The sequence below is a fragment of the Rhopalosiphum padi genome, chromosome 1 (assembly GCF_020882245.1).
Source record: "Rhopalosiphum padi isolate XX-2018 chromosome 1, ASM2088224v1, whole genome shotgun sequence".
NCBI lineage: Eukaryota > Metazoa > Arthropoda > Insecta > Hemiptera > Aphididae > Rhopalosiphum > Rhopalosiphum padi.
The window spans coordinates 58897672-58911521 of NC_083597.1; the positions used below are offsets into that span (position 1 = coordinate 58897672).

Here is a 13850-nt window from a genome sequence, read left to right on the forward strand (position 1 = left end):
TTAAATACATAAAATAAGAATTTATAAATAACCTTGTATTTAATTATTAAGTTTTATTATGGTATAGCAGAATCTTCTATAAATTAAACTAATTTATAAAAAAAAAATTGAAAATTTCATAAATATATAAATATTTTAAAAATGGTCAAAATATTTAGAAAACTATACCATTTGTATAAAGTGATAATTTAAACATCCTCACAGAATTTAAAATTCAACATTGTGATCAAATACTAATGGCATTTTTAATATTAATTTGTGTATTGACAAAAAGGAAATTTAAAAATAAAAATAAATTACATTTCGCAAATTAAACTAAAAGTAAACCGTTTAAAATGTTAAATTCTACAATTATCTAACGTCTAATACCAAAATTGTCTTAGGTAGACATTAAAGACTATACATAACGTAGGTAATTACGCCGGTAAAAACAAATCTACTGTATGATGATCATAGATTGAGAATTGAGCCACATTTTCAAACCGTTCGGAATCAGGTACAAGCAATTCATTTTTGCAACTACAACAATAGCTGTAGTTATTCGACGTCAAGAATCCGATTTAAAGAGCCCCACTTTTTGTTGTGAATCGTTTTCGTTGTCGGCCCATAAATATAACCTCTGTCAATAGAAATAAATAAACCCTCACAGAATACCGTTTTACGGTATTTTACATCCTATTAACCTCTTCCACCATTTCCTCAACCCTTTTTACCATACAGAATATTCGATAGTATCAAATTGGTTGAATACTTTAAATCTTATATTCAAAGTTGTGTATGTTAACATATTTGGAATATTGCAGGAGACAATCATCGTCATAATTTCCAAGTCAAATAAATTATGAACATTATTAAATGAATGTTTTTCCCTTATGTTATTACGTGTTTACATTTAAATTGAAAATAATTTAAATATTAATTGTTTTATTCTTGGTATTTTGTAATTATATTCACATTTTACTATATCTAAAATAATTATCATTAAAGCATTTTGTTAGAAAGCATAGAAAGAATATGTAAATTAAGTAATCAGAATATTTTTCATTATAATATAATTTACCGCATGTCATATTGTAGACTGTGTAAAAATCAATTATTTGAAATTAACGTTCGTTATATGTTTTTTTTCGTAATATTGAAGTATTCTACTAAGTTTTTGATGAATTTACCAACGGAATTTATTTTTAATGTTAACTTATTAGGTGGAAAATCACTTGTATTTAAAGAAAATTTGTTGGTAAACATTCCTGAAATAATTTAAAACTTTAAAACGTTTTATTAATTACCTATTTTTTTATAAGTAAGAATGAATTCTGGTTAAGTTTGAATATAATACCTATTATTAAAAATGACTCAAATTTATAATTAAATTAATATACTAACACTTGCTATAGGCATAAGTGCAACTAAAGCTATGTTTTTTTGGGTAGGCTAAATTGATATCACTAGTATTAATAACATATAAAACTGGGTGGGATAAGCCCACCCAAGTCCCGCCCCTAGTTGCGTCTATAATGGCTGTAAGTTAAATTTTTTTTTAACTATGGTAATAATTATACTTTGTGAAACTTATTCACACAATTATTAAGCAAATACCAGTTATTATATCTATTGAAATTTACTTATATATAAGCTATTTATCGTAATGTTGTATGCAATATTATAATAGGTACCTATTTATTTTTAATATAATATAAAATTAAATTAAATTAGTGTTCATGTTACGTAATAGTTTCGTCTTATAATAATTCTATAGCCAATATTTATATAATTATTGGTAGGTACGCGCTTGATAAATTTAATATCAAGTGATTAAATAAATAAACATAAATTTGTATCTTTTTCGTGTTTTGAGGAAAATTTATAATGAAGAATACTCATATCCAAATACCAAATATAAAAGATATATTTTTCTGTAATTCACTGTTCACCCGAACTTGATTTTTCTTAAGCTTCATCCATACATAGGATATCCGGCAGAGTTAATGTGTCCAGATATAAAGTTAACAGCGAATAGAACGTACAATGGCGTACTGTAGTGTTAACAAAAATAGAAAAATAAGCTTTTGTACTTGTTTGAGATGTATATGTCATTCAAAACTAAAACTTATAATTTAAAACACAATAACATAATATGTTTAATCAAATAACATCTTTGATGTAAAATATAATATTATTTTATTTAAATATAATAATTTTATAAAATATATTTAATTTTTCCAGAAATTTAAATAGTTATAATTAAAAGAACATCCATTAGTTGTTTAATTTATTATATGATGAATCTTTAATTTTAAATAATCAGGAAAATATCTTACTGATTAGTATAATATGTATAAATATTTTGGATTCTGAGCCGATCGATGAATGTACTTATTGATATTATAACGATGTGTGTATTTTTTTTGAGTCTGTGATCACACCTTTTGGAGTAGTAAAAATAATTCGATTTTCGACTTGGAGGTTGTTTTTGGTACCAAATGGGATTTATTTGGTGCTAAGGTGGATTAACAGTAAAATAGATTTTTCATTTTTTTATAATTCAAAACCAAACTGAAATGCTTAAAAAATGTTTATATTATCAGTTTCTATACACGGTATAGGTTTGATTCTTTTCACATTAATTATAGATAGTTTTAATTTTATTTTTATAAATGCAAATACAATTTATTCTAGAAAATGTAAAAAGTCCCACGTTAGTAAGTTGTTCTTATATTTGTATAAAAATATGAAAAACATAGGCATATTTTTTTTATTTGTACTTGAAGTTTAAATTATTAAAAACTACAAGCATTTTATAATAAACAATTTATACAATTTTCACCCTTTTAAAATTGAATACAATATTTTTAATAAATAGTTCATAATTGAACTAAAAATAAAATAATATTTATGCATAATTTTTTTTCAACGTCTAAAATTAAAATGTTGACAATATTTATATTTTAATGATGAATAACGATGTTCATTATTTAGTTATAAATTATAAACATTATTCGTGGGGACTTAACTTTACGTATATCATGAATTTTACTTAACACAATTAAATCTACAAAATATTTAGATTAACTTTTAGATATTACCTATTTATAATATAACCTTATTAATAATGTTTTACAGTAAGTCGGAAAAATTAATAACATTAATAAAGTATAAATATATATTATTATAATAAATAAATACTAATTTTTGACGCTCGTCTTATCGATAATATCGATATCATTATTATTTATTTTAAATAATAATAAACAAATTATTGTTAGGTAGAAACTTATAGCAAAATAAAAAAAATATAATCTAACGAAACTCATTAAATTCTTATATTCAAAGAAAACCTTATTATATAATCCATTAAAAATATAGGTACATGATCAACACTAATAATATAGTCAATGCTATACTCGGAAAAAAATAAATATCAATTACTTAATAGTAGGTACCAATAATAACAATAGTATTGTAGGTTGACAGACCGTCTCCGCTCAAAATCATTTTTTGTATACAATGATATTATTTATCATTAAATTCAAATATAACGTAAATATATAACCACACAACACTTAATATTCAGCAAAGCGGTATAAACTTGTCCACTGATTGTTCACAATTTTTGTACACTGAATACCACACATTTATTTTTAAATTTAATTATAACTTACACCAAAAAATAATTAAATCTTCCAAGTAACTTTCTATTTACCTATTACAGAGTTAAGAGTACGACAGCTAAGGATATATAATTGAGACTTCGGTACCTACAAAAAACTCTTATATTATGTTATAGCAACCAGAAAATCACCAGTATCATCAAATTAAGATCAAAACAAAAATCAATATATTATATAATAATGTATGGTTAACATTGTTAGTTGTTACCAATATATTATTAAGTATTATTTTGTATATTATTATTATTATTATTATTAATAATATTATCTATCTTGAATCGGTTTAAAAAAAACCTACAGGTATAATGTTATTATTATATTTAAGACAGCCATAATAATCTGGTAAACTTGTTGAAGCAGCAAATTTAATATTACCAAAAGAATAAATGAAAAAGAACAATAAATCACAATCTATGAATAAAGTTAGAAACAACAAATCATGATTATACAGAATGATTCACTAAGTATGTTCACTCCTTTTTTTTTTTTATTTAATAATGAATTTAATCAAATTTTTGATATTTTTGTACTACTCAAAAAGAGTCCTGCGGTGATTAAAACTTTTGTTTTACAAAAAAATAACCCACCTTACTTACTGATTTTCTGTAAAATATTTGGTGGATAATCTTTTTTTAAATAAATGTTGTAAAAATTTGATATACCCAATTCAAACTTTAAATTAATTATTCAGTTATTGAAATGTTCATACTAAAGATAAATATTTTTAAAAATCGTTTTACACAATTATTATACAGTAAAGTTTTAATGTAGACTATTTAAAAAAATTATAATTGATGATATTATAACATAAATTATTAAAAATGTTAAATCACATTAAAGTTTTCATATTCTCCAAACTCATTATCATTGACATATTATTTTTAGTACGTGAAGTTAAATAAATTAAAAACAATTTGTTCTAATTTTAATTTTGGTGCGTCAGTATTTTCAGAAAAATATTGTGCTAAATAATTTATAGTAGAAACAGGGGTTTTTCACTTGAAAAACAGACCTTTATATCATCATAGGACACTCTATATGTAGTACGAACAAATCTCAAGAATTTTAAAATATTTAAGTTTCAATATACTTAACTAATTGAAAATTCTAAAAATCAGATTTTGAATAATAGCGTTGTTGAAGAAATAAAAGTAAGCATGCATAGAAAATTATCATAAATCGTGTTATCATAATTAAGTTTATATCTGCATTATGCACAGTAATTAATGTTTTTAAAAAAAACAATTTTTTATAAAAAAAAATAATAGAGCTAGTATACAATAAAAAAAAAAAACGTACAATAAGGATATTATTTTGGTTTTACAAAAAAAAAATGTTTGTAAATTGTCAATATTTTTAGTTTGAGAAGAACATCACTTATTGTTGAAATTCCAGTGGCTATTTTACAATGTTAATATTGAATACGATTAGATAACAAAATATTTTCTATTTGTACTATCCTAACCAAACATCTAGTTAAGTATTGCATTTTAATCCATCCGCAATGATTGCTCAGTTGATTCATTATCGTGCGATTTATGATGCGAACTTATTAAACTTTTCCATTAGTTAAAAACTAAATTGTTTGTGGAAATGCTTTTGTGATTAGACACTCGGATCCACTTCATTGTCTAATAATATAACACATTAAATAGTTTAATCTACAGCTCACAATACAACTAGAATTCGTGAAGTTGTAACACTCAGCTGTTCTTTAAATCCCTGTTGCAGAACAGTTCAAATGATAATCTTGCAGAACTATCTCTAACAAATGTTGGTGATATTAAATTAATTTATCTAATTGGATTAATAATTTATTTTTTTAAACCTACGTATGTACCGATAAAATCGTATATGATAATGTATACTTGTTCATACTAGTTGTATACTTTTCAAATTATTCTAAACTATAGTATTTATGTATATGCGCTATTAAATTAAATCAAACATAAATTTAAGTATTAAAAAATTTATTTTAATTAATTGAAAAATAAATTTGTTTTTTTTATATATTTTTTTCAGGCAATGGTTTTCTGGTGTTATTGGAATAATTTCGGAATTCAGTATCTAATATTTGCAATCACATCAATCAAAATGGTATTGGGTAAGTATTTCAAGGATTTATAATTATTTATATTTTAAACGAACTAGTTATCTTGAAAATATTTTCATGCAATAGTATTATAATTTCTAAAAAACATTTTTTATTGTTTGAATAAATATATATTTATATATTTTTTTTTAAAGAATAATTTTTGAGCGAATACGTATTTTGGGTAAATTTTGAGCTGAATAATTTACTAGTGCTACTATAATTTTACAATTATTTTTATTTTCGTAGTTAATATCATAGTCATTTTACAAAATCAATATATTATAATTTTTACAAAGGATATTAAAAGTTTATGTTAAGTAGGCTTTTATTTAAATGTATAATCTCTAATATTTAAATATATTACCAATAGTCATCGATTGTTGACTTTTTAATGTTGCATTTTTTTTTCTATTACTGATTATTCTATTGTCCAGTTCCAATTTTTATACTTCTCAAGACTATATTATATTCAAATTTATTTTAGTATGTGTTGTGCTGTTTTATAGAAACTTACATGGGGTTTTATGGAAAAATAACATTAGAAGTAGGAAGTATAAAAAACGCACAATAGTTTTTTTGGATTTGAATAATAGGCAAAATGAAATACATTCAATCACAAGTTTTGCTAATATTTTGAAAAAAATGTATAATAAACTAATGTATTAAGTAAGACAATAGTAAATAAAGTGATTTATTTTAATTTAAAATTGCGAAAATATATTTTGGTGATATTGGCTTGTTACTAAAAAATTAGAATGTAATAATTAACTTTTATAGTTTTTCATTAAAGATGTGATAAAGATTTAAAATGGTTTATGTATAACAATACTTAACTACCTTAAATCCAAAATATATAAATATAAGAATATTTTTATGATAATTCAAGTCAAGATAATTATAATCATGAAAAAGGTAGTATTTAATAATTCAAAATATTGATAACTTATTTACGCAGTATTTTATTATTTTGTTATGATATAATGGTTATACTTGATATTTTAGTCAAAATGTTGATATAAGTACCTATGTACCTATTGTCATCGAAAATAATGATCTATCTATGTTTTATTATTATTTAAAACTTTGAATGTCGCTCAACAGTATCTATTGAATATGACGTGTTGAATTTACCACATCATTAATGGTAGATCACTGTAATGTATGTATTAAATTTAAATCTAACGATAAATCACCGTACACGATGAAAATAATTCAGAGTAAAAATAGTCTGTCAGTCTATCTATATTATTATTAGGTTAATTTAATATAACATACTTACATTAATACTATTAAGATAGGTTAAACTAAGGTTTAAGATAATTAACTATAATATTATTTCATACACATTTGAAAATGTCTAATTGTTATTATTTTATTAATTTATAAAAAAGTACTCTAGAACAATTTAAACAGGTTCATTATACAAATCACGTATAATTAATGTAAATCTTTCAAAAATGTTATCACGATTAGTTACATTCACTTAAACAATTATTTAAGTAACTGCGAAATTTGAAAAATAATTATTTACTATTTTAAATATCTATAAACAGCTCAAAAATATTTAAAACATCATCATGTCTAAAATAGATAAATATTTTAAGTCTTTATCCAAAATATTATTAATATTTAAACTACAACTTTTTAATTGCAATATAAACTTTATAAGAAATTTATATTGTGTGAATACTCTCATTTCATATATTTTTTCCTGTATTTTATAAAGAGCACTGTATAATTTTTAATTTATAGAAACTCCTTCGAAATGGAAGATCGAGCATATTTTCAACTATAAAGTTTTCTTCAAACACAAAGTAAATTAAAAAAACACACGCACACACACATATCTTTATAAACCATTACGCTTCATCGCTCTTGCAGAAGCCAATATTCTATTATTTTTTCTAATAATTCTGAAGTATATATTATATCAAAATTGATTTTTTTTACTCAGAATATTTTTAAAACGTTTCTATTAATTTGTATTTTGTATTTTAAAGGTTAAAAATAAGTTATCACTAATAATAATTACCTAATACTAATCATCTGATTATATTTTTTTTTCTATGAGTTAAAACAATAATAATTACAGTAATGTAGATTAATTTTAATGTATAATATATTTTAATATTATAAAATAATTGATTATTTCAACTCAAATTAATTTTAAAAGTTTAATATTATTGCTTTATGATTAAATTAACTATAATTATCAAATCGTAGTCAATAATAAAAAAAAAAATCATATACAAAATAAAATAATCAAAAGCTATAATGTTGTTGTTACTAGATCATAAAGTATAAATTATTTAGTTAAAATATATATATACAAATAATATTGCTTTTATAATATTATAATAATAATATATGTAGCAATACCTACATAAACATGCATCAACAGCTGTTTTTTATTGATGCATGGTTATTGATTATAAATAGTTAAATATCAAGTTGGCTGAAGCATGCATTTTATATTAGTTATTATTGAGTGGAAATTAAAATGTATATATATAGTATTTATATAATTATGTAAATTATTTTTTACATTTTACATTATTGTTCTCTTTGTTGAATTTTGTGTATATAAAGTTATTATTAAATATACATATTTTTTTTGCATAATAAATTATTTGGTGTTGAGTGTACGCATATTTTTCTGTCTAAATAGAAAATTATAAATAATAAAAATGGACAGATACATACATATGTGTATTGAGGGCAACATACACTCTAAAATCAACAAAAATATAATATATAAAACACCCATATTGTGCATATTAATGACATCTTCAATAAAAAAAAACTACAATATAGAATTTTAGTTAACAAAGCAATTCGAAAAAATGGTTTTTAGCGTCAATAAAAATTTCAAAAAGAAATAGAACAATCAAATATAATTCTCCATAAATCAAAAACAACATTTACATATATACTTAAATATTATATATATTTTAATTTACATGTTTTTAAAATAAATTTAAAGTCCGATCTCTTTTGTATTTTGTTTTTAATTCTGCAGAGTGGAGCAATTGATGATACCGATTTTACATCAATATACCTATATATGTTATTTTTGTTTTTGTCTATTATCACCTTTTCGTTCAGTAAAATTGTTTCATTATTCAGCTTTGAGAGTGATTTCTAGATCAAAAGTAAAAAATGTATAATAATTTTCAAAATAAATAAGAAAAATAAAAATAAAAAAATTAGTGAAAAAACAGAATTTTTACGCATAATTCGTTTTTGAAAATACCATTTACATTGTGAATATATGTAGGTATAATATTTATTTAGAGGTTAATTCAATTTTTCGTTAAAAAAATGTTTAATCAAAAATTAAATAAATTAATAAATACCTATACACAAAGATAGCATATATTTTGTTATGATAAGCGATTGAAGTTTTCACAATATTAAATATTATTCAAATGTGTAATAATTATAATAACGATTTATCACTGATTTTTATTATTTTGTCTTAGTTGTATTGAATTTTAACCAAGTATTTAAAAAAAAAATACAAAAACTAAACCCAAATCAACTTCAAATAACTTATCAGATATTTTTCTCGTTGAAGTATAATATTATTATGTGAAAATCATTTTTTCTAATATAAAATAATAATTTTACTACGAATAATATTTAATTACATTTTAAAATAATATGTATAACGGAAAAATAAATATTAATTTTCCATTTTATTATTTGTTTTGTATAATATTTATAAAATTGTATTAATATACTTATGCATTCAAATACTATTTTATTTTTTAATTTTTATTTAGTTAGGTAGGTATATATAAATAATATTATATTGTTAATTTGATATTTTTCTAAATACTATAATATAAATGATTACTTTTTGTTAATTCTGTAATAGCGTGAGTGATAATATTTAGAGTATATTTTATCATTATAATGTGTGTAATATATAAACCGCGTATTTGAAGCCTTAAATAAATTAAAAATATATATCACACTATAGACTGCATGCGCCATCTATATTTATTCTGTATTATCATAGAGTCCCACCCTTCATAATAGGTGTAACTATTTTTGATTACTTTACAAAATGTATAGAATAACAGCCATGTGGCCAGCACCAGGTTATATACGTATCTAATGCCGAAGCAGTTTCGTTTCATTGCTTGATCCGTGTGTTGCTAATAGATTATCGGTAAAGTAAAATGTATTATATAAACATGTTATTTCAATATACGTTAAATTGTATAGGCATTCAGTATAACTATAAGTGTCTAGTCTAATATCATTAACATCAAAACCATCTCGTTTTCCCGCATTTGGTATTAATCTAATACTGATTATGGCGTATAAAGGAGATAGACAAAGTTGTGTAGTTACTATCGCGTAACATTTCAATTACTTGGATTAGATTCATTAAATCAATATTATTTTTAATTTGTATTTACGTTTAGTTTTGATTATTATCGTTGTTTTGATCAACGGAGTACGTAATTCAATAATCGTAGTTATTATCATTTAATTTTAACTAGCATACGATTTCAGTCCCGCAAATAAAATTATTAAAAACATGCGTTAAACATGTTGTTGTTTTTGTTTAACATAGTAATACCCAATATAGTGTTATACTTATATTGTTCTACTTATACAATACGCAATGACAATCAATATTATGATTTGTATTATGTTTATTTATTCATTCGTAGTTTAAGTTTACGGACTGAATATTATTATTTATATTATTAGTTAGTAGTATTTACTAATATTTATAATTTTTCAATTAGACAATGTTTTACAAAGTGTTCTATTGTATTTTGTTATAAATACATAGTAACTATATACTGTTTACTCAGTTTGTTCATTTAATTGTTATAACAGTGGTATTTATAAAACGATATCGACTTAATCGTTTTTAATAACACCGTTTCTCACTTATTGTCGTATTTTTATCTTTGACAGTTCTTAAATACTATTATTATTATTTATATTTAAATATAAAAAGAACAATCAGTTTTACTATTTTTTATTTGATTTATAAATTGATTTAATTTTGTTTTAAAAAAAAGTTTTTTAACTGTAAGTTTAAGATATTATTTGATTCTATAAGTTGAATTGCATTTAAATTTAAAGGTTATTACAACATGTAAATTGTCAAATTAAGTATTATAATAGCCTATAAATCAATATAAAACTAATAAAGTAAACAGTAAATTTTCTGCAATCTACGAGCACATGTATAATTCAAAAACATGTCTAAATTTATACAATAGTAAGTTAATAGAGATGATAATATTGGAATACAATTTCACAGACAAAATAAATTAAAATATTCTTATACAATATTGTTAAAAATATAAAGTATATTAAAAATAAATTGTAAAATATAAAATAAATATTAAAGTCAGCAAATTGTCCTAGTAGTTTTTGTCATTCATAATATTAAAGTAAGAAATAGTTCAAATAAGATCGCTTTCATATACATACATCATATTATCGATGTTTTAAGCAGTATATAGTAACTATATTTGCATTCTTGATGTATATAATAATATTGTAGACAGATTAATATTTATACATTATAGTTACTTTACATTATATATACGTTATATATAGTTATAGTATATAGTATATATATAGTTCTCTGTGAATATTCACACAAATCCTAACTTTGGATGTCGAGAAGAAAATATTATTTTTCCATACATTGGTGAACATATTCATTCATTCAATTATATTATATCACATAACTACTATATTATTGTTCTTAAATTATACAATATACTTGCATCATGTTTTTAGTGTATACCATGTTTGTATTGTGTTTTTTTTAAACTAATATACTTATATTTCGAGTGGTCGAAATAGCTAAAGCTACAGACAAAATAATGTTTAAGCATAAAATCGTATACAGTCATACCTATGATAAGTACAAGCCAATTAAATAATTACACAATCACAGTTTTTGGCTTAACAACATATAAACAACATATTATATGATCTTTTTTAGTAAAAAAAAAAAAAATTTGTCATTAATATTAACTACTGAACTATTTTATAGTTTCGAAACTATAATACAATTAAATGTAGAACTATTATATCACATTTCATTTTTTTTCTTACATCTACTTTAAAATTAAATTTTTAGTACGTTCTCAACTAACTTAAATTACGCTGACATTTGAATCAATAATTTTTTTCTACTTTGCAATTTCTCTATACTTATGGCTGTAGCCTGGATTAAAATGACTTAAGTTATCAAAAAATATCGCTTCAGCGCAATAATGCCCTTAAAATGTAACCAACATTTTTTTTATTAATACGTAACTGCACAAACAATGGAAAAACAACTGTTTAACTTTTTAAATTGTTAAAACTTATTTTTCTTAATTAAACTAACAATTGTATAAAAACAAAATACCAAACTAGGGCGCACATATAATAAATAAAAGAATATACTAGAAATAAATGTGACTGCAATACATCTTTAACTAACAAATAATATTTTTCGTAATAATATTTAATTTTAAATTCATAATATCCTAATTCTAAATAATTGAAAAATGTATTAACTATTAAGACAATGTATTTTTGTGAACATAGAAAAAATATAAATAAATAATAAAAATTAGAATAAATCAAGAAATAATGAAATACAAAATTATGAATAAAAAATTATAAGTTTAGTATCAAAATCTATTTAACATTCCGAGCTTTATTTTATTCAAAATAAAAAACTAAACAATTTTAAATAATTTAAACACCAAAACGAGAATTTACATATTATTTATGCAATTTGAAATAAGATGAATAATAAACATATTTTTTTTTTGAAACAAATTTTTTTTTGGGTTCACTTATTACCTTTAATAAGACATGAAAATTGTATTTATTTTTTGATTGTTATATTATTTATAGTTGAGTGAAATATAAATGATTTTAATTTATGCGATGTGATACCGACATTTTATAAATAACAATTTGACATTAATCTCTGTCCACTGTATGTTCAATTTTAAAGGTAACAGGAAGTATTACAAACGCTTGACCTTGAATTTAATTTGAGTTTTTTACTGCTTATAACTATATAAGTACAAATGTTTTTGATAAATTCCAAGTTTTAACTATTTTTGTCCATGTAATGTACAGTAAAATAAATACAGTAGAAATCGGTTATAACGAGTTTTAAGGGCCAGCCAGTTTTTCTCGTTATAACCGATAGCTCGTTATATGCGGTTAGAACGAGCATTCGTTGTAACCGATTAAAAGCGGAAAAAGAGCATTTGAAATTTTCTATTTTCATTTTTACAGCCAGTTGGTCAGTTTTTACTTGTAAAATAGGACCACTTATTGGCACATTTGTGCACCGTTGTTGTTTGAACCGTACTAGTTCAGCTTCTTCGAGGTCCTTATGCTGTGCAGTGCACAGTCGTTTTATTTTAAGTGACGTGGTTTGAAACATATTTTTCAACATATCCCTATTCTTCCATATTGTTGAAATCGTCGACGAAGAGGTGCCAAATCCTTTTGCGATTACGCTGTTTTACTCACCATTTTCTAAACGACCGATTATACCTATTTTTTCGTCCAACGTAAATTGACGACGTGACATGGTAGAGGTCGTCACACAACTGATGCTATTTGTAATTTTTATTGAGAACATCAGCATTTGTAGATTTCATATTGATTATTAATAAGTAATCCATATTCTATTATCTACACAACTATAGGTCTAAATACAATATTTCAAAGATTATCATCATAATGTCAATCAATTATGGCCAAAAGTTCTTATTTTGCAGGCACCTGTTCGTAGTAACCGGAAGGTCGTTAGTCAAGTTCGTTTTATTTTACTCGTTATAGTCGATATCTCGTTATAATCATACTTGTTGAAAACATATATTTTAACACACAACCATATGGGCTTGTGCCGGAACCTAGTGTTTTTCTCGTTTTAAACAATATCTAGTTCTAAGCGGTGCTCGTTTTAGTGTCTACTGTATGTATTAAATATGAACCACTGTCATTAAGACTGGATTTAGATTGATTTATTTTTTTTGAACAATTTTGAGATTCACAGTTTTTTGATATCTTCAAAATTAAAATTT

The 13850-nt window shown here is 22.6% G+C and overlaps 1 protein-coding gene across 3 annotated transcripts in view; it reads left to right on the forward strand.

The window, feature by feature from the left end:
* Positions 1 to 13850, forward strand: part of LOC132918136 (limbic system-associated membrane protein-like) — a 187050-nt gene that overhangs the window by 57894 nt on the left and 115306 nt on the right. For all 3 annotated transcript variants that reach the window (XM_060979246.1, XM_060979247.1, XM_060979248.1), the window contains one exon: positions 5691 to 5772. In XM_060979246.1, the coding sequence (XP_060835229.1) occupies positions 5691 to 5772 (82 nt within the window). The remainder of the gene's footprint in view (positions 1 to 5690; positions 5773 to 13850) is intronic.